General features: G+C 57.0%; 2 protein-coding genes across 3 annotated transcripts in view; both read right to left on the bottom strand.

The window, feature by feature from the left end:
• HCN2 (hyperpolarization activated cyclic nucleotide gated potassium and sodium channel 2) overlaps positions 1-6,016 on the bottom strand; it is a 34,306-nt gene extending 28,290 nt beyond the window's left edge. The window contains exon 1 of one of the 2 annotated variants that reach the window (XM_053658423.1): positions 5,326-6,016. In XM_053658423.1, the coding sequence (XP_053514398.1) occupies positions 5,326-5,975 (650 nt within the window). In that variant the 5' untranslated portion in view covers positions 5,976-6,016. The remainder of the gene's footprint in view (positions 1-5,325) is intronic. The other variant, XM_037139072.2, reaches the window with a different exon arrangement.
• A 5,367-nt stretch (positions 6,017-11,383) lies between these two features.
• BSG (basigin (Ok blood group)) lies at positions 11,384-20,741 on the bottom strand. The gene is made up of 8 exons (XM_037139073.2): positions 20,613-20,741; positions 14,523-14,679; positions 13,810-13,889; positions 13,248-13,384; positions 12,895-13,168; positions 12,398-12,422; positions 12,175-12,238; positions 11,384-12,097 (listed from the first exon to the last, which is right to left on the bottom strand). The coding sequence occupies exons 1-7, from the start codon at positions 20,677-20,679 to the stop codon at positions 12,175-12,177; spliced, it is 804 nt and encodes a 267-aa protein (XP_036994968.2). The 5' UTR covers positions 20,680-20,741; the 3' UTR covers positions 11,384-12,097.
• Positions 20,742-20,956: the final 215 nt, after the last annotated feature.

Genomic DNA, 20,956 nt, shown 5'->3' with positions numbered 1-20,956 from the left:
GGCTCCAGTGCCCTGTAGACGGGAGAGAGCCTGGAACCCTCTCCCGGGGCACCTACACAGGCTGGTGACCTCAGTGGGGCCCTCATGTCCACCACCACCATGAGCTCAGTCCTCCTCTAGCTGATTCCCAGCTATTCTCTTGGCTTGGACAGAGAGACCAGAGCACAGCAAGTGTTAAGTGACAGGACCCAGGTGGCCAGACTTGCCAGCAGGAGCTCGGCTGAGGCCTCACGGCTGCTGGTCTGGGACATGGTGAACAAGGAGCTGACTCCCAGCTCCCCCGCCCCCCCCGACCCACCCGCAGCATGTGAGAAGCCAGAAGCCACAGAATTACAGATCTGGCAAATCTGAGGGATTAGGGGCCAGGTCAGTGATTAAGGGTAATCGGGGGATGGAGGATTATGGGCCTGAGCCCTCGGATGGATGTAGAGTTACAGAGAGGCGAGTGTCAGGGATTAGGAAAGGGAGATTCCTGTTGGGGAAGATGCTGGATTCCCAGTTCATCCCATGCCAGGGCAGCCTGTGGGGCTGATGGCGTGCCAGGCCCTGTGACCCTCAGTGACCAGACAGACTTGCCCTCCCTCAGAGCCCCAGGGAGGAGCCAGGTGCTCCACACAAACAGATACATGAAAGGGGGACCTCAGAGCTGCTACCTCAGCCAGAGTGGTCAGGGAGGGCTTCTTAAAGGTGGTGGCACTTGAATGGACAGTGGAGAAGGAGTCCCTTGGTGGAGTGTGGGAGGCCTTGCACCCCAGCAGAGGGAGCAGCAAGTGCAAGGGTCCTGTGGCTGCAGTAGGGTTTCCCCTTTCAAGGTTGGCTGGGTGGCCTGGGGCTGGAGCAGGAGGAGTAAGGGAAGTGAGAGGAGATGATGGGAGGGGTCAGGAGCTGGGCTCTGCAGGGTCTTGGGGCTCTGGCAAGGGGAGGTTTTATGTGATGGGAAATGGGGATATGTGTGTACCTTGAGATGCCCTGCTGGCAGCCAGAGGTCAGGAAGTGGGCAGAGGGAGGCATCTAGGAGATGGGGGGACCTGTGCCAGCTGGATTTGGGGTGGATATGCTGATGGGGGAAAGTGTAGCAGGGTCTGGTCTGAACAAGCAAGTGGCTGAGGAAGGGACCCCCACCCCGAGAGCATCTCCTTACGGAGGCTTGGGGATTTGAGATTTTTAAAGAAGAGAACTCAGGGATCAGAGACCTGAAATTCTAGCTGAAGGCCCTGGAGCGAGAAGAAGCTTTGGCCAGCCCCAGCCCTGATCCTGTCATAAGGGCCATGGAGCTCACTTCCTCCCAGCTCAGGGTGGCCCGGACCTCAGTCCTTCCACCTAGGAAATGGGTTTTTCCACTGACCCCCTACTTTGAGTGCCTTCATAGTTGTCTGGAGCCAGGGAAACCCTTACCCCCCAATTCTGGATAATGTGGGGCTTATTTTTTTATTTTAAAAAGATTTTTATTTATTTATTTTTAGAGAGGGGAAGGGAGGGAGAAAAAGAGAGAGAGAAACATCGATGTGTGGTTGCCTCTCATGTGGCCCCCAATGGGAACCTGGCCCACAACCCAGGCATGTGCCCTGACTGGGAGTCAAATCTGCAACCCTTTGGTTCGCAGCTCCCACTCAATCCAATCCACTGAACTACACCGGCCAGGGCCAATGTGGGGTTTATTTTTCTGAGCTAATATAGGGACTTGCAGAGAGCCCCGCATCCTCATCTCTCACTGATCCTCTGGACCATTGTGGGCAAGGGATAGGGGCCTCTAGTCCTGTGGGGTTCTTCAGGCCAGCCTCCTCTACCACCGCATTCTGGGGAACCCCGGAGAGGGTGATGCAGAAACAAGGCAGCATCCCCTGGCTTTGTAGAAAGTCCTTTGAGGGCCAGGAAAGGGGCAATTAATCTCCTTCCTCTCATGCCAGGCCCTCCAGCAGTAGACAGTTCAGAAACACTGAACTGAAACTCAGCAGCAGCAGGAAAGACTCAAGTCAGACCTCAGAGACAGGTGGACTTAAGAATAGGATGAAAGGCAGCAAGGAAGCCACTTGCCCAAACTCTCTCTAGGGAGATGAGGACTCCGGCCCCAGGCCAGAGCTCCCCTAGACCTGCTCAGCACCCAAGTGTGTCCCTCAGTGGGTTCAGAGACATCCTGGGCACCCACTAGTACAGGGAGCTCTACAGACCCTCATGTCCATGGCAGTGAGGCTGAGGGACAAGTAGGCAACACCAGCAAAAAGGCAGCTTCCAAGCATCTGAGCAGCAGACACAAAAGAGGTAGGAAACAGCAGGGTGCTTGTGCTGAACAAGGTTCTGGGGGAAACAGCTTGTGAACTGGGAGCTGAAAATCAGAAACACTGGGGTGAGGACACATGTGGCAGGGGGACCAGCTTGTACCAAGGCTGTCACTGCAGGAAGGAGAGGAGAGAGGTGTGAGATTTGAGGCCTGGAGAGATGCTGGCACAGCTGTGAAAGCCAGATACCCACTTCCCCTCACACCACATCACATTTGGACAAACCGAGCAGGTAGTGCCAGAGAGGACTCAAGGCGGCACAGAGGCTTGCAGCAGACACCCTCCACAGTAAGGTCTCAGCTGGGTCATCTCCCTCCTGCAGAACTCTGCAAAATACCCCCCTCCCTGGATGCTCCACAGCAGCCCTTGCAGAACAAGGCACAGACAGGGCCGTTCTAGTGCACTTCGCAGTATTTGTCCTGCTCTCAATGCCAGGCAAGTCTCAGGCCTGTGTGCATGGATGGGCCCCACTGGCGAGCAACAAAGTCATAGCTCAAAGAAGTGGAGACCCCGTGGCACTAGGTGGGGACCTTGGGGGCTGGGCAGTAGCCTCCACCTCACCACCCCACTTTCCCTCTTTAACTGGAACAGTGTGTGGTCATGGACACCCACGGGGATGGTGTCTGCATCGTGGGTGTTGAGGACATAAGGAAGCAACAGTGGAAAAGTGGGCCAGACAGGCCCCTCCCCACTGTTCTGTGACAGGTTTTTATAAAACGCACATATGCAAACTTAGAGAAAACCCACGGCACACCTTTGGGTGCCCCCAATATCTTGAACACCCCTTGAAATGCCTTTTCCTCCCATGTACTCTTGGCCTGTACAGGATGTGGCCAGAGGCCATACTGCCCAGAAGTCAAGGACATGGAGACAGGGGCCATCTGGCCCAGGTGTGAATGTCTGATCTCCCCCTGGCTAGCTGTGTGGCTTTGAGCAAGTGACTTTACCTCTCTGTGCCCCACCTTTCTCGAGTGTAAAATGCAGGCAGCTGCAGCACCTACCACACAGTGGACATGAGGATTGAATCAATATTTGCAAGGTGCTCCAATAGCACCTGGCTCAGGGAGTGCTCAGGAAACATTGCTTTGGTCACATGCTTGAGGTCTGTCTCCATCTTGAATCAGAAGGGTCTAGAAGGGGCACAGTTCCCAAAGCATGGGGGTTGTGGAGGTCCTGCTACATCCCAGCTTGGCAACAGCTCAAGTTTTTCCGTTTGACTGTTGCTCCTCTAGTCCCAGCTACAGGCCACCCCCCCTACTCATCCAACTTTACAATTTATCTGACCAGCCCAGACCTTATGGCCTGCCCAGGATCCCACAGGCAACTGTGCTCAAGGGGCACAGGATGGGGAGGCCAACTGCTCCTCCCAGCACCCCGCAGCCAAGCCCCACTCTAAGGAAGGGGGAGCCTAGGGCCACCCACGTGCTGGAGGGAATGGGGGGATAGTCACTTTCTGCAGCCATCTCCCCCTGACCACCATGTCCCCCATGTACCTTCCCAGGCAGACAGCACCAGCTCCCTGTTTGACACACTGGAACATGACCCTTCACAGCCAAGACCCAGGCTCTCCCAGCTTGTACCATCTACACAGGCATGCTGAACACCCACGCAGGTCGGGACCATTCAGATGCATCCCATACTGGTTGCCCCTCGGTGCTCTCCCCCTCCTCCCCGGCCTTTCTCAAAACTCAAGTCACTGATCAAGGTTGCATTCACCTCCCAGGGAAGGTCTGAGGGGTGACGAATTGAAATCCAGGACTTTCTTCGAGCCTAGTCTCGGACTTGTGTATCCCCGAGTCTCACTTTCCCCATCTGTCAAGTGGAGACCCCGGACACGGCAGTGGAAGATGGGTGGGTGGGGAGGGCTGGGGAGGGAGAACCTCTGCGCTGCGAGATCTAGCGGACGCAGAGCTGCGGCTGGGATGCTGTCCGTGGTGCTGAAATCACGCCCGCCCTGAGAGCAGGGCCTAGGCGGCATGGATGCGTCCCACATGGACCCCACTCACGTACACAAAACCTCATATATATCGTGCACATAATTTACAAACACTTCCCACCTGTGCACACCCATCCGGGCACACGCGCACACACTCTATCTTCCTCTATCACATATCAGCGACTCACCACGCAGGCACACCCCTAGGAACACGCTCCTCCCTGTTACTCCTCCCACGCCCCCAGGACCCCCGCTCCTCGCAGTCACATGCTCGTGATCGCACACACGATCTGCAGTGATGTGCACTGTCCACACTCACAAGCCACAGAGCGCTCTCCCAGGAACAAGAAGGGCAATAATACAGGTCTTGCTGGGTGGCCCTAAGCTTCCTCTTGGCTGCAGAAGGAGCAGTGAGGGTACGGTGGTGACCCTGCGCTCGGCCTCACTCTGCGCCTTTCCACGCATCAATCAACCGGTTTAATTTCTACCCAAATCTACACACCCACTGACACATGTGCACAGCAGCTGAGACTGATGAGGCTCACAGGACACAGCCTGCCCGGGGACCCCGAGATGCTAAGCGCTCCCTCCTCACGCAGTATCCAGCCTCGGGGAAGGGACGCGCCTCCCTGTGGCGTGGAGCGCAGGTAGAAATCGTGGAAGCGGGCCGTGTCTGCTTAACCCTTTATCTGCCAGACTTTCCAGGGCGCCTCCTTCCCGGGCGCACTTCCTTCCTCCTTCCTTCCGCTTCGCCGCGTCCCCAGCACCCACGTTCCCCTCTATTCGTCCTCTCCGTCCCTCCGCGCTCAGACCCTGGTCCTGTGGTCCGTGATGTGCGCCCTCCCGGCAGGGCGGGGGATGTCTGGGTGCGTGGGGGAGCGCCAGGGTTACGGCAGGAGTCTGCGCGAGCCTCCCAGTGCCCCTCCAAGGGCGGAGCCTCGCACACCCAGGTCATTCCAGGCGGTTCCCGGACGCTCCCGAGGTCACCCAGGGGCCCCGAGGTCACCTGCGGGGCGCACTGCTCAGACCTCCGCGAGGCGCTCCAAGGACGGTCCCCGCGCAACCGCTCGCTGTGACCCCTCCGCGCCGGCCCGTCCCTCCCGGTAACCGTACCTGAAGTCACTGTACGGGTGGATGATCCAGGCCCCGGCCGACTTGACGCGCTCCTGCTCGCGCTCCACGGCCTTCTGACTGCCAAACATCCGCAGCGAGAACTTGTTGACGCCCGGCTGCAGGAGCGCGCCGAACTGGCGCTGCATGAAGCTGGCCTGGCTGCCGCGAGGCTCTCCTGCCGGGCCCGCCTCCTCGCTGCACGCCTCGTCTGCCGAGCCGGGCCCCGGGGCCGGGCCCGACCCGGGGCCCGCGGCTGCCCCGCGGCATGAGAACGACACCTTGGGCCCCCGCGCCGGGCCCTCGGGCCCCGCGGGGCTGCACTGCGGCTCGCCGCGCCCGCACTCACCGTTCGGGCTGCCCTTGGCCGTGCTCGCAGCACCCGGAGTGCCCGGACGGCCGCAAGAGCTGTCGCGGCTTCGGAGCCGGGCCCGAGGGCCGCCCTCGTCCGCCGCCTCCGGGGGCGCCGCCTCAGTACGGGGAGGCTGCTGGAGGGGCGCGGGCCCGGAGCCAGGAGGGGGCGCGGGAGGCGGCGGCGGCGGCGGCGGCTGCTGCTGCTGTGGGGGCGCGGGTGGCAGTGGCGGCGGCGGCCCCGGAGTGGGGGTCGCGCCCGGGCTCTCCCCGGGCCGCCCGCCGCCCCCGCGCGCGTCCATGGTGAGGAGGCGCCGGGCAGTGCGGAGCGGAGCCGCCGCCGCCGCCGCTGGCCGGAGCCCGAGGGAGGCGGGGGAGGCGGGGGCGGGGCGGGGCGGAGCCGCGTGGGGCGGAGCCTGGTTCGCTGGGGCTGGGCAGGGGCGGCAGTCCCGCCTCTGCCTGCGCCCTCTGCGCGGCTTGCTCTGGCTTCGCGACCGGGAAACTGAGCCTGCGGGGTCGGGGACAGTCCAAGGTCACGCGGCCCAAGACCTGAGAGATCCGCTTAGGCCTCTCCCCAGAAGTGGCAACGAAGGCCCGCGAAACGAAAGGACGCGCCCAAGGTCACCGAGCTCAGTCGCGGGGCCGGAGCCTTTGCGCGCGACCTTGACTTGGCATGGGGCCTTGGGTCCGCCTCTGTCCATTGCTCCTGGCGGGGTGGTAACCGTGCTGGTGGGACAGAGAAGTGGGGGCGTTCCCGTGGTAACCTCTTTCCTTTCCACGGGTTTGAGGATTTCATAATAAAAGGTTGGTTTTAAAGCCACAGGAGCCCTTGGCTTGTTCAAGGGCCCTTGAGGGCCTTTGACAAAACCCTCAAGTGGGAATGTGTTACGTGGGGAGGGGCAAAGTGGGGTTAATATCGCCCGTCCCACAGTCGCCCCTCTCCTGCATATAAGGAAACTTAGGCTGACAGGAAGAGCCACCTAAGGCTGATAACGACCCACACTCTCCAATGGCGCCCTAAACCACAGTGGGGGCCTGGGTCTCCTATAAGGCTGCTGGGCTTTAAATGTGGGTAATGTCCGGGAGGCCAGGGGATCCCAGAGCCTGCTGTCCCTTCCCATCAGATGCCCCACCACGCTGCCCAATTTCTCTGCCTCAACTCTGAGAAGACTCTTGAGGTTCTGTTTCTGAGGCTGGAGCAAGGTTGGTGTTAGATGACATGGGGCACAGGTCCAAGACTTTGTCCCTATGCCCCCTCCCCACTTTCCCCCACAGCTGAACCAGAGAGTGGGGGAACATTTCTTGAGAGAAGGGTGATGGAGACAGAATTGGGCACAAAGGAGAGAAAGAGGGAAGAGAGAAGAGGAGGGGTCTCAGGAGTGGAACATCCCAGCCTAGGACACAGGAGTCCTCCTGGGATCCTCCAACCTTCATGGCACTTTTCACCCTGATGTTGTACTGGGTGCCTCCACCCATCAGCATGTCAGGCCATGAAGGTGGAGACGTGACTTGTTCCTGCACATAGTAGGTGCTCCACAGTGATTGAAATGGGCCCATGTGGACATGGATGAGCTGAGTAAGGCCATCTCTCAGCACCCCCGCCCCCATCAGGCTGTTCTGAGCCCTAGGAATTCCCGCTCCTTCACCAGGTGGGCCTGGCCCAGGGACCACCTCTGTGGTGCCCTCAGCCAGATGGGCAGGCAGGCAGGCAGGGCTGCTGTCTGTCCAGAGGCAGTGAGAGGTTGGGTAGAGTTGGCAGTGCCAGCCTGTCTCCCCCCACCCTGCTCCCAGCAGATGTGTGTTCCCGATGAAGGGGGATCTTTTATGCTCGCCCCAGGAAGATGTCAGTCTGGGCAGGCTGCCAGGACCCTGGGGCCTGCCCTGCTGAGAGTGGGTAAGTGAACTGAGTACAAGCCTGAGAACCCACCATGCCTGGCAGTGGGAGAGGCAGACCTGAAATTGCTTCCAAGGGACCTGGAGGTGACCTGTGAGTCAGAGGACTCTGGGACTTGGGAGTCTTGTCCTCAAGTCCTGGCAACTTCTCCCCAAACTGCAGGCTCCACCTTGGGCCAGGCTGCCACCAGCCTCCCCATCTCTTCCACTCACTCTCAGTACTTGCCAGGGCAAAGTATTCTTTGCACTGAATGCACTCACTCATTCATGCCTTCCAAAAATATTTATAAACATCTGTTCAGGGGCTGGGACTCAGGGGGAACCTAACGGGCCACCTCTCTCTGGCAGAGCTGACAGTCAAGCAGAGGAGACAGATGACCAACAGTGCAAACCTTACGTTCAGTAGATACATCATCCTTTAAAAGTTGCTAAGTGCTACACAACCATTCAAGGCCAGGAAAGCGGTAAGGTGTGGGGTGTGACATTTGCAGGCCTTGAGGAGGAGGTGACATCTGAGGGAAGTCCTGGAGGAGGGGAGGGACAGTGTCATATGGACATCTGCAGGAGTGTCTGGCAGACGGCACAACCTGTGCAAAAGCCCTCAGGCAGGACGGTGACTGGCTTGTGTGAAAAGGGATATTGAGGACCTACGGGATGGGTATACATAACACCAAGAGACGGTGGTGTGAGACCAGACTGTGTAGACAGGTATTCAACTCTAAGTCAGTTTACCTAAGTCTGTTGCCTAAAACTGCTCCTGACTCCCCACTACCTTTGAAAGGAGCTCCAGTCCCTCCTACCAACCAGAGCTCTGGGCACACAGGCCTTCCCAACCTGAGCCTCCAACAGGCCCTGGGCCTTTGCCCTGCTGTTCCCCTCACTCAGGGCCGCCCCGCAGAGCCAGTCCTGACCTCCCAGTCACTGCTTCCCACCCCTCTGAGCACCCTCTCAGCTGTTGGGGCAGGGCCAGGTCCAAAGCCCTTAAGCCCATAGTCTGGGGACCAGTGAGGGGCCCTGGAGTTTAAGCTTCAAGGGCCACTTGGAAAATCCACTGCCACACTCAAGAAATCCTGAATGTCTGACCAACCATGTGAGGCAGGACCCCTACATTTACCTCTAGGAAGGGGGGATGCCATTCCCATGTCTCTTGAGTCACATGCACAAACGGCATTGTGCAGAGCAGAGCCCTGGTGTCCACCCAAAGTGGTGTGTGAGCTTAGGCAGAGCATCACTCCCCAGGGCATCGTCTGTGCCATAGGTTGGAGTCTCCAGCTGTACTGACCTAGGGCTCACCTGGGTTTCTTTCCCTGCTGAGCTCACTCCCTGCCCGGGTTGGGGGTAGGATGAGGAGGGAGGACCAGCCTGACAGCCCCCATCTCTGTTTCTTTTTCTTTCTTTCTTCTTTCTCTCTTTCTCTCTTTCTTTCTTTCTTTCTTTCTTTCTTTCTCTCTTTCTTTCTTTCTCTCTCTCTCTCTCTCTCTCTCTCTCTTTCTTCTTTCTTTCTTTCTTTCTTTTTCTTTCTTTCTTTCTTTCTTTCTTTCTTTCTTTCTCTCTTTCTCTTTTCTTTCTTTCCTTTCTCTTTCTTCATTTCTTTCTTTCTTTCCTTCCTTCCTTTCCTTTTCTTTCCTTCTTTTCCTTTCCTTTCATTTCTTCTTTCTTTTTCTCTCTTTTTTTCCCCCGTTTCAGGTGAAGCAGAAGTACTCTTAGGGTTGGCCCCAGAGGGGGGGTGATGCTGAAAGGCCCGCAGAGGCTTCTGCCACAGGTCCTGTCCTCACCTGGTCTGGTCTGGAGAAGCAGGTGGAGCGTCCCCAAGCAGCCCAGGGAACGGGCCCTTGTTTACCCGACAGCCCCACTGTCCCAAGCAGGCTACGACCCTGAGACCCCAGTTTCTAAACCCTGCATGCACTTGCCAGAGGTGCTGTCATAAACCTGAGACTTGGCTGCTTTGGCTTGTCTATCCCACCCCTGAAAATGTAGGTTCCAGCGGGTTGTGCCACATCCCTCTGTGACACAGGACTGCCTGCTGCGTGTTTAGATGAACACAAATGCTTAGCGTGAGGAAAAGGAACAAGGCTGCTGGCCTAGTTGCTAATCAGGTTTATTTTCCTGTGTGCACAGGAACTGAACAGCCATACACGCATGTCGAGTGGTGTCCCTCCCCAGGGGAGGGTGCTTTGTATGAACCTACCACAAGGTCTCCTGCTCATCCCTCTGCTCTGCACACTCCCATCTGCTGCTCTGCACTCCGTGAGATCACTTCCAACCCCACAGCGCTGCCTGTCTTGATGAAGAACCCAGTGCAGCCACCCCTCTGATTCCAAGCAAGCAAACACGCCCACTCAAGCCCAGGAAGGATGGGCTGCCCAGGAGGAGGTCCAGCCAAGCCATCCGCAACAGTGGGCCAGCTTCACTGTCACCACGTGTTTGGCTCTGACCACTGGACCCTCAGCCTGTCCAAAGAATCCTCAGCCCCACTGGTGTCCACTCGATGTTGCTGAGTAACAAGTAGGCATGTGTACCTTAAGGCCACAGAAAAGTTAAAGTGGTGGGTTCTCAGGGACCTCAGGGCTCAGGGAGGTTGGGACCCAGGTGTGTCCAGCTGGAAGGCACCCAAGACCAGGCAGTAAACAAAGGGCTCTGTGGACTTACTTCCCCGGACCCAGTACCACTTGGTGAAGTGCACGAGGCACCCTCTGGTGGTGGCCAGAGGGTAGGACTGGGCAGGGGCAGCCCCTAAACCCCCAACTTGAGTTTCTGCCGTGGAGCAACCTGTTCCTTCCTGTGAAGTGAGGGGTGGCTCCTCCCAGGCTGTGGCATACAGGGCAGAGAGAGTGAGGGGTCCTTATGAAGAATCCCCTATTCTCCTCACAGCTTGAGACCAGACTCCCAGCTGACTGCTGTGAGGCCTTGGAGGCCCCAGTGAAGTGCCTGGTCAGCAGGTAGGGGCACCTGACACCTGGTGGGCACAACCAGCCCTCAGCTTTGTGGCAGTTACCCTGGACCTCCTGCCAACACTGAAGTAAACTGCTTCTCCGGAGACCTAGTCCAAGGCCCTCCTGACCTGCTGAGTTTGAGCCAATGTCCAAAAGGGGGAGCTCCCTAGGTATAGAAATGGGGTTACCCTGGCAAGCTCTTTCCTGTCTGGCGCAGTTTCCCCACTGCACCAGGTGGGAGGCCTAGACAGTACCTGGTAGTACCAGGGTGCAGCAAGACACTGCCCTTCAACCTGCTGGCCAGGGTGCAGTCTGGGTGAGCAGGCACCCCTTTTGTGCTCTCTGGACCCCAGCCCCACCTCAACTAGTGCAATCCCAAGACACTGGGCTGTAGGTACCCCCACATCCCCACTCACACCTTTCCATACCTGGGTCCTAGACAGTCCTTTGGCTCATCCACAAGTCCCCACCCATACCACCCACGGCTCACTGGCCACCCAACCACAGGGAAGGAAGGTACTGCCTGGGACATGTGTGTCAAGGGTGCTTATTCCACACTGGAGCTGGTGGGAAAGATCCCAGGTGTTGCCCAGGGCCTCTGAAACAGCTGGTGACCACCCACCCCATTCAGACCTCCTGCAGGGGCCCTCCCGGTCCTGTCCACCTAACCCTGCTATCACCCTTTGTCCCGAAAACAAAACTCCCAGCTCAAGTGGTCAGCTCCATTCCACCCTGTCCTGTCCCCACCCCTGCCCCTGCCCCGTAACCTTACTCTGGGCCTCAGCACAGTTTAGAACTTGCCCTGCAAGCTAAACCCCCTCCCGCACCCACCATGCTCTCCTTGTAAGATCCAGGCCCAGTGCAGACAAGAACCAGGACAGGGAGAGGCAGATCTGCCTTTATTGGTTGGTGGGAGGGGGAGGGGGGGTTTCCCAATCTCAGTGAGGACGCTGTGCAGGTTTCTTCAGTCACCATGGTCACGGATGTTACAGCAACTCCCACTCCACGCTGGTCGCCTACACCGCTATCCCCAAGGGCAGGGAAGATATCCCAAGGGGTGGCCCGTCCCACGTCACATAGACCTGTGGCGATGCCACAGTGCTGGATTCAGACAGGGGGAATGCCGGGCATTTCGACCTGTGACCTTCTGAAAATGGCAGGGAAGCCGCAGAACCAAGGCCCAGCAGCCTCAACAGGTTGAGCCATAGCAAGAGTCTCAGGAAAAGGCCAGTGTGCCCTCCACAGCTCCCCAGCATGACAGCCTAGAAAGCTAGATGCCCAGGGGACACAGAAGGTGTGGGTTTGGAGTGTACGGTGGGGATGGGCAGTGAGCAGCAGGGGCCTCCCACAGAACCTTGTGGCTCCCCTAGAGTGCTCTTAAAAAGAAAAAACAAAAACCCGAAGGAATGGAATTCTACGGAGAGAAAACCCTAGTTTAGATTTTTTTAAAAAGAAGAGAAAATGTGATCTGAACCCACAGCATGGTCTACTTTGCAGGGCAGGTTTCCTTCATGAGGAGAGGACTTGGAATGGCACGGACATGCCGGACACCGGGCTCCTCTGGACGGCAGCTCGGGCCTGTGCAGACCTCTTGTCACCTGCAGGAGGAGGGACACTCAGACTCCAGCACTGCAGGGCGGATCCCGCCCAGAGCCACACCCCTCACTTGACTCACTCAGTTGGCGTTCCTCTGGCGGACTTGTTTGCCTTTGTCATTCACATGGTGCCCACTGCTCTTCCTGGGGACATTGGGAGGGTGCTTTTCAGGACTCAGGAGGACAAAACAGCTACCTGTCACCCCCACCCCCTGTCACCAATGGAGAGGTGTCCAGGCCAGCAGCTCCCCCAGCCCTGCCCACACCAACCCCTCACCAGACACTGCCAAGGCCAGGACTCACAGTGGAGCAGAGCCTGTGTCCTCATCTGTGTGGATGCGCAGCCAAGTCACATGCAAGAGAAGAACAGGCCTCAGGGGTGGTTCTTGTCCTGTTGGGCCCTGCCCTGTGTCCCCAACTGGACATGTGGGGAGCCAGGCCCATCCCTGGCATATGTACAAAATGAGCCATCTGGGGTCACAGCCTGAGGGTCCCAGAAGCTCTGCCTACTCTCCTTGTCCGCTTGCAGGCAGGCGGGCACCCTGGCCAGGCCCAGGCAGCTCAAGTTTCCTGAGCTTTGTCAGGAATGGTCATGGGCTGGTTTGGACAATGGCCCTTGGACCCAAACAGTTGCTACGAGGGGAGAATGAGCAGCTGAGGGTGGCTGCTCACCAGACCCCCAGACTCAGAAGGTGAGGCAACCCCTGGGGAGAGGCCTGGGGATCTGACCGGGTGAGGGGGTGGCCTCTCAACCTGGATGGTACCTCAGCCCTTGGTCTGAGGGCACAGGGCCAGCTCACCATCCAGGATGTCGTCTGACTTCCGCCGCTTCTCATAGATGAAGATGATGATGACCAGCACGAGCACCTCAGCCACGATGCCCAGGAAGGGCCAGAGGGCGGCAAGGTGGTTGCGCACACGCAGCGTGATGATGACCTGGTCAGTGCCCTCCGTGCTGGTACCGTTGCAGACATACTGGCCAGGGTCGGCCTCCAGGTCCAGGTTCTGCATGTGCAGCTCAGTCTTGGTATCCGAGGACACCACAAACTTGTTCTGGGAGTTGTTGGTGAGGACCTGGGGGCAGGTGGACCTTATAATAGGACACGGAGGCCCAGGCCATACCCCCCCAACCCCAGGCAGGTGCGACCCTCACCTGGTCCCCAGCTTCGGTTATCTTGTACCACACCCACTCGGTCACTGGGGGGAAGGACTCAGACTTGCAGGTCAGCACAACCATCTCCCCCTCAGTGGCATGCTCTGATTTCTTCACAGCCTTGATCTTGGGGGGCCCTGGTCAAGAGAACAGCATGGCGAATAAAAACAAAGACACTGAAATAGAGAACAATGGGACAGCAACCAGAGGGGAGAGAGGAGGGAATTTAAGGGGGAAAAAAATGGAGGGATTTAGAGGAACAAGTATAAAGGACACAGGGACAATAACTAAGGGGGGTGGAAATGGGAGGGAGGTGGGGAGCACGGGGTGGGGTGGGCTGGGATGGGAGAAATAGACAGAAAACTGTACTTGAAAAATAACTAAATAAAATTAAAAAAAAAAAAAGAAATAAGGAAACAAACAAAAAAAAAGAGAACAGCATGACGGAGCTTGAGCTCCACCACCTGGAGGAGCTGACCCTCCTTCAGTGTGTAGGCTTCTCTCACCCCAGAGATAGAGGAAACTGCCCCTTCCAACACAGTCTGGGGGCCACGGAGCTCACCCTTCACGCCCAGGCTGGTCCTGCCTAGCTCCGGGAGGAAGATGCAGAAGTACTGTCCTGAGGACTCGTCTGTGTCCACCCTGCAAGCAGACATGGCCGTAAGCTGCCTCTGCAGGTGGGGCCAGAGCACAGCCTCTGCAGTGATGGTCAGGAGGGTACATACTGCCCATGTCCCATCAAGGAGAAATGAGGTGGTTTTGGGGATGGCAGATGGGCTTGGGCCTTCTCCCAACCTGGCACCCTCACCAATGAGCCCCTGCACCCAGGAACCCCTGAAGCTTAAAAACAGAGTTCTGTGTTTCCAGAACACAGGCAGCCTTGAGTGCCTAAGACCTTAGTAAACCAGGAATTCAGGGACTGCAGGCTGGGGGGACCCCTGTAGTTGCCTTCTCACATGCCAGTATCCAGAGAAAGGAGAAAAGGGTCTCAGAGGCCACGATGCCTGGCCGCTACTAGATCCTCCCTGGTTCCTGGGCTTCTCACAGCCGAGGGATCTGAGCAGAGGCTGTGTCTAATGTCTGTCCGTGTGGGCCCAAGGACAACAGCCTTCACTCTGGCTGACAGCGTGGCTGTCCACAGTGAGAACCAATCAGAGCAAACAGGCAACACCTGTGAGCCTGAGGCGAAACCAGCCCCCTGAAAAGAGGCTCCACCCCTCTTCTGCTAGGACCAGTGGGACACAGGGCCTGGGTGCCTCTGTGGGCCTCACGCACTCAAACTGCGTTGTCCTGCTGCGCAGCTCATCCTCCTTCAGCACAATGTCCCCTTTCATCCAGCGGTGGCCCAGGATCTCAGCATCACTGCCATTGAAGGTGCAGGTGAGGCGTGTTTTGGAGCCATCAGACTCTTGGGAAGTCAAGATCTGGCTCTCTGTGTGGCCAAATGAGAGATTAACCAAGGGATCAGAGAAGGAGAAAGTCTGTGACTCCCCCAGCCACCTGCCCCGTTGTCCTGTAGCAAATCTGCAGTGGCACCTCCACAGTCACAGTGCCCTCTTAGGGCAGAGAAGCCACAGCCCTGTTGACAAGTCCAAAGCCTCGCTGGCACGTTCAGGAAGGGTCTCTGCTTTGGAGTTAATGGAGCCTCGGCTCTGAAGAGCTACTGGGTGAGAAAGGGGCTTGAGGAGGGTTTTGTCAGCAGACAGGGGTCTCGGGTGTGGGAAGAGAGGCCAACACCCACTTGGGGTCCCAACTCATGGGCCCAGCCCAGTACAGACCCTAATTTCCTTAAAAAAAAAAAAAAAAATCTGCCCTGGCTGGTGTAGCTCAGTGGATTGAGCACAGGCCTGTGAAGCAAAAGGTCACTGGTTTGGTTCCCAGTCAGGGCACATGCCTGGGTTGTGGGCCGGGTCCCTGGTAGGGGACACATGACAGGCAACCACACATTGATGTTTCTCTCCCACTCTCTCCTTCCCATCCCCTCTCTCTAAAAATAAATAAAATATTTTAAAAAATCTATCTGTGCCCAGGGCACCACTCCCTCACTGGACAGTCTTGCACATTCCTCTTCTTCCTCAAAGCAAACCACCGTGACGGGGACAGGTGTGCTGGGCTTGTGGGCTGGTCAGCACAGGAGATGATAGGGCCAGGGCATGCCAGCTGCCCCCATCCTTGAAAGAGCCTTCTTCCCAGGCCAGGAGTTGCCACGGCTCATTCGCAACTGCCATAAAGCCACCATACAGGAGACAGTCTGTTGTCCTGCCCAGGACACTGAGGGTGGACTCCCACTAGCAAAGGTCCTTTAACTCAATTTCCATTTAGGCAAATCTCCCCATTAGTTTTGGATGGTCTCTTGAGGCAGTGAAATGTGAAAAATCAGCCCTGGCTGGTGTGGCTCAGCGGATTGAGTACTAACCTGCAAAATGAAACATCTCCAGTTCAATTCCCAGTCAGGGCACGTGCCTGGGTTGCGGGCCAGGTCCCCAGTTGGGGGTGTGCAAGGGGCAACCAATAGATGTTTTCCTTCCTCTTTTCTCCCTCCCCTTCCCTTTCTCTCAAAATAAACAAAAGCTTAAAAAGAAAGAAAGAAATGTGAAAACCACTTAGAATCCAGTAAGAAACATAAGAGACTGGGTGTAAGCTAGGAGGGCTCCTCTTCAGAGACCAGAAATGGGAGGTGAACCCCAATCCCCCAGCATTCACGGAGGAAGCAAGGCAGGTGTTCCATGGACCAGAGGTCAAGGTGAGGGGGATGGAGCCTTCTGCCACCACTGCACAGCCACACCAGATGCTGACCAACCACCAGCAGGGCAACAAGCACACACCTGTGCACAGCAGAGCCCTGTCCCAGGGGTGGGAGCAGGAGTGTGGACACCTCTGCCCCACCACTGTGGGGTCTTGGGCACCACGAGGCTGCCCACACTGGCCCCCATCTACCTCCTTGGGGTGACTCCAAGGCAGAGCTTTACACGGAAGTGTCTGTTTCTCCAGGACGGTCACCCATACTCTGGGGCCCTGGAGACTCCCCCTCTAAAAGGCTGTACCCACAGAATTAAGCATAAAGCGATTCAGCCAGAGCCGTTTACAGTGAGCCTCTTTTCCTTTTGGTCTGTGGGGAGAAGCCTGTGGCATAGCTGGGTGAAAAAGCACAACATAAGACTGTGTTTGAACAACTTAAGTTCAGAGGCTGCCACACTAGCAAAAAAGTGGCTACAAGAAACCTAGCAGCCTGGCAGCCACCCAGCAGGCCCATCCCACCTGAACCTCCGCCTCCTCACTGGAGACACCCAGTGACTTTGCAAGCAAAACTCTGAAATCACAGAATGAAACACAGGAAACTGGGCAGAATGATCAGAGGTAGTGACCCCCGTCTGGATGGTCATCTTAGCTGCCTAGGCCTCAGCAGCAGGATAAATCGATACCACGAGTAGCAAACCTCTGGCTTATACCTAATACCCCACTCCACAGGGAAATGACAGGAAAGGTATTCTCCTGCATCCACTGGACACCACACCAGACTCTCATCACATGAGCAAAGCATGCTTGGCCTTACCCATCCACAGAGAGACCCAGTTAGTCATTAAGAAAATTAAACTTCAAAATCTAAAAGGGGAGCAGAAGAACTTTATCCCATAGACTTCACAGCTAGATCTGGAATGACCCACAGGCAGAATACACCTGGTCTCTCCTCAGACAGTCTGAGGTCAGCGTGCAGCCCCAGCCCCACACCTGTACTGGGTCTCAGGGCAATGGCCCACGGTCCTGGCACTTAGGTCCTCAGTGGGACAGTGGCCCCCTGCCCTGCCCCACTGTCAACTTGAGGCACGCAGACCCAGCTTTCTGGCTGCGATTCTAGTCTGGGAGGATGGGGGCAGGACACATGCACAGCCAGGCAGGGTCGCTTCCTTTACAGGCCAGTCCTCACCAATCCACCGCTGGCTACCTGTTGGCTCTTTCTTTAAAAGAAGACACGTTGTCTCAGAATTCCAGGCAAGCAGGGATGAAACAAAAAGCTCAACCACAGCCAGACAGGAAATGCAAGGAGGGATCTGGGGCTGGAGCACCCATCTGCTCCCAGGGTGTGTAGACATACATACCCTACACGTATGCATGTGTGGACGGTAGGGGTGCACACACAGAGACATGAACCCACACACAAACGCATGCGTGCAAGCACGGTTCCCTTGCTGCCCGGAGGAGAGCACAGGCTGCTGGTCAGGAGGTCCTGGGAGCCCAGGCTGTCTGTTCTGGGGCAAGGCAGCTCCAAGGCCCCAGTAGCAAGTGGACCTCACATATTCCCACCTGGGGTGGTCTAAAGGCAACTCACAGGGCTCAGGACAGGCAGTTAAAGCTAGAAACTCCACTGCCTGACCTGGAAGCCACCCAGTAATCCATACTTCTCAGGAATTAAAATTTCCCAAGACTGCAAAACAAGCAGCTATGTGCCAAGCTAGAGCAGTTGGGGCAGGAAGTGAGGCCAAGGCAGTCCTTCTCCCAGACGGGCCTGCCTCCTTCTACTGTAGAGCCTTGAACCCTCACCTGTGCTCTTATCCCTTTACCCAGGGGCTGCCAGAGAGGAGGTCGGTCAGATCTCATCCCAGTCATACCTGCCTCCCTGTGGCAGAAAGAGGTGCCTTGAAAGTGAGCCTAGAGCCCCTCAGGCAGGCATTCCTGCTCTGGACTGAGGGCTACGAGCGACGTGGTACCAAGGCCCCACCTGGGCCACCTGCCAGCCATCTCACCAGGGAGCCTCCTGTGAGCTGGCCACCATGTTATCACATTTCTCTCATGCATCTTCAACAGGGCCACATCACTTCCAGGGAAAGGAGGGGTGTCTAGGAATTACAATGGCTGTGACCCTACCTGGGGTCACCATGCACAAAGACCTGCCACTGTAAGTGATGTTAACATCTAATGTTAAAATGTCACTGGGACAGGGCTATTAGGAGAAAAAATCTCCCAAGGTTGGGGTGTAGGGTGGCTGGAGAGTGATGTTGGAGAAAGGTTGAAAGCACATCCTCTAACAACCCCTGGCCAAACTAAATGTCCAGGACTTGGGGGAAGCACCCCTAGAATTCACAGGGACAGGACACAGTAGCACCAGGAGATCGGAGAAAGAAAAGCGAAAACGCCATTTGGTGATTCTGGCCCTGTGACTGCAACCCACATTGCCAAGTAAAGTCACCTTCATCTAAAAACAACCACCCCTCCTCGGTGCCCACTCAGCAGCCAGGCTCGGGGCATGGGGCCAGACAGGCCTCGAGGCAAACAGCCAAGAAACTTGCAGGATGAGGCTGAAGGTACCCGCCCTCCTCTCCACCCATGGCAGCACTGCAGGGCCCAGATAGGAGCCAAGAATGTTTCAGGGATACTAGCCATGGCCTCCTTACCTCCCTGCCTAGTCCCTCCATCCCACCAGGAGGTGGCTCCTGCCCCCCTCACCGGAGGCTCAGAGAGGCCAAGTCATGAGCCCAAGAGATCCAGCTGGAAAGGCAGCACCCTCCTGACCTGCCTGGCCAGGACAACAGGGCTCTGGGCAATCCCAGGGACAGCCAGGGTCTCCTGGCAGGAGAATCACTCCTGGGACCTCAGGGGACCAGGGAACTTGCTCCTGGCAAGAACTCCCAAAGCATTTCTGGAGCGCTGACCTGGGCAGGAAAGGTAAACACTGCCACTAAGCCCTCCCAGGCAGAAAAAGGATGTGTGGCGACATCCTTCGAAAGACCTTAAGATCTTTCCAAGAGTCCCTGGGAAAGGTGAACTGTCTAAAGTGAAAGGGGGGAACAAAACAGACAGGAGTCCCAGGGCAGTCAGACATGAGGTAAGGGTGCAAGAACAGCCCCAATGTACAATGGCACAGATCCTCTAGGCTTCCTGGCCACAGCTCTGGAGAGTCACCCAGAGCTTCCGCTCTGAGGAGAGAGGAACAAACTCAGAAACTGTTCGCAGCAGAGAAAGAGCACGAGCCCTTTCACCCCATTGGCCAACTACAGCCATCGGGGGCTATTTCTAAAGGGCTCAAGCTGCCAAATGCAGCTGTGTAACTTCCAAACTCACTTCACCTATGGGCTCCTGAGTCTTTCCAGACAGCAGTAGCAGGCAGACAGGCCCTTGCCCAGAGGCATTCAATAAATGGGTATCTTGATTGCAAGGGAGAAGAGAGATGCAATTGAGATCATAAGGTAGATCAGAAGTAACTCAGTGAAGCCTATTCAAGAGGCAGTCCTTCCAGGCCCCTGCCCAGGGCAGTTCACATGCCACTCAGAGCCCCCTAGGAGCTATCTCCCCAGAAGAGCCCAAAGTCATTCTGGTCTGCACTTTATTCCCTACATGCCGGTCACTAGAAATCTTTAACCCAGAACCAAATGGGAAGTCTCAATACAGGAAGAAAATGTCTATCAGGCCTAGCCCTGGAAAATTATATGTTACTCTGTTTCTCATGAACATTCTCTAAATCACATCTGTCCATCCCCCAAGAAAAGCTCTAAAATTTAATGCTGTTTTATAGTCTGCAAACATTTTCTCCACTTCCAGCTCTTTACTGGGTGAACAGGGCAACCTCACAGTGACCTTGGAATATTCTACCTCCCCTCCTAGGCCTGTTTCCATCCCTGGAAAAGGAGGTGGGTGAACTAGATACGCCATCTCATCTGTGCAGGGAAATCAGAAAAACAGGCGGCAGAGAGTGTTGGCTTCCCTACAAGGATTTAAATTTAAATGTCTGTGCTAACACCAGGAGCAGGTGCATACCCAGAGCAAGACTGAGACTCGGGACCTAAATCCCGTCAAGAATGACAATCCCTGCCAAATCCAAGACTGCCCGCCTCAGGGACACTCACGTGCACTTCCTTCCTGCGTCTACTTGAGGGGAAAAGCCCCCTTTCCAGATGAGAGCCAAGGACCCCAAGGAGCCCAGGAGGTCCTCAGCTGCACCTCTTGTCCCAGTACAACCCCGGCCGGCGGGGGCGTGGGGGAGGCCCACTCTCAAGCTGCCTCCCCAGGCTCCTGGGCTCCCGTCCAAAGGGGACGCTGTAGGACCCAATAGGATAGTCCTTCCCTGCAGGGAAAGGGTGGGGGGCCGTATCCAGATCCTCTCCCCAGGTACCCTCACCACGGTCAGGCCACTCCCGGACCCTGGTCCCTTCCCCAGGGCTCCCAAAACCTGAGACTTCACCTCCAGAATCTCGTCGGACTCCCGGAGCCTCCCATGCCGGGGTTTCCCTACACACTACCTCTGCTGCGAGCCCCGTAGGTGACTGTTAACTCCGGGTACTGCTGCTCCTGGAGCTCCTGGGTAGTAACCCCTCCACCCACGCCGGAGGGGCCCCCGAGGCTGGACCCGCGTCCGTCAGGCCCAGTCCTTACCCGCTCTGGAGCCGCTCTCGGCGCCCAGCAGCGCGAGCCCGAGGACCACAACTAGCTTCATCGCCATGTCTCCTTCGCCTTCGCTGCCAACCAACGCCCGCAGCGTTATAAGAACCCGGAAAGCGGGCCGGAAGCGCGCGCGCAGGGCGGAGCGCGCTTGGCCCGCCGGCCGCAGTCTGCGCACGCGTGAGAACGCACGTACTCAGGCGCAAACCCAAACTGGCCTGCACTACCCAGGCAGGACGGTGGCACCACGTGACTGGAGCACGCCCTGCGACCTAGGGCGTGGTCACGTTGCTAGGAAACTGGGGCAAATCATCCATTTGTTCAGCGTGTTACTCAAG

This window comes from Artibeus jamaicensis, unplaced genomic scaffold, assembly GCF_021234435.1.
Source record: "Artibeus jamaicensis isolate MK-2021 breed Jamaican fruit bat unplaced genomic scaffold, CSHL_Jam_final scaffold_537, whole genome shotgun sequence".
In the NCBI taxonomy this organism is placed as follows: Eukaryota; Metazoa; Chordata; class Mammalia; order Chiroptera; family Phyllostomidae; genus Artibeus; species Artibeus jamaicensis.
The sequence above is the reverse complement of the archived record's forward strand: the minus strand, read 5'-3'. Positions and strand labels throughout refer to the sequence as shown.

Excerpts from the sequence above, each read along its gene's own strand:
- BSG (XM_037139073.2), bottom strand. The coding sequence starts at position 20,679 with ATGGCGATGAAGCTAGTTGTGGTCCTCGGGCTCGCGCTGCTGGGCGCC. Across the intron at positions 13,890-14,522 it reads AGCAGGACAACGCAGTTTGA|GGTGGACACAGACGAGTCCT; the intron begins GTGCGTGAGGCC and ends GTCTGCTTGCAG. Across the intron at positions 12,423-12,894 it reads GTCAGACGACATCCTGGATG|ATGAGGACACAGGCTCTGCT; the intron begins GTGAGCTGGCCC and ends GCATCCACACAG.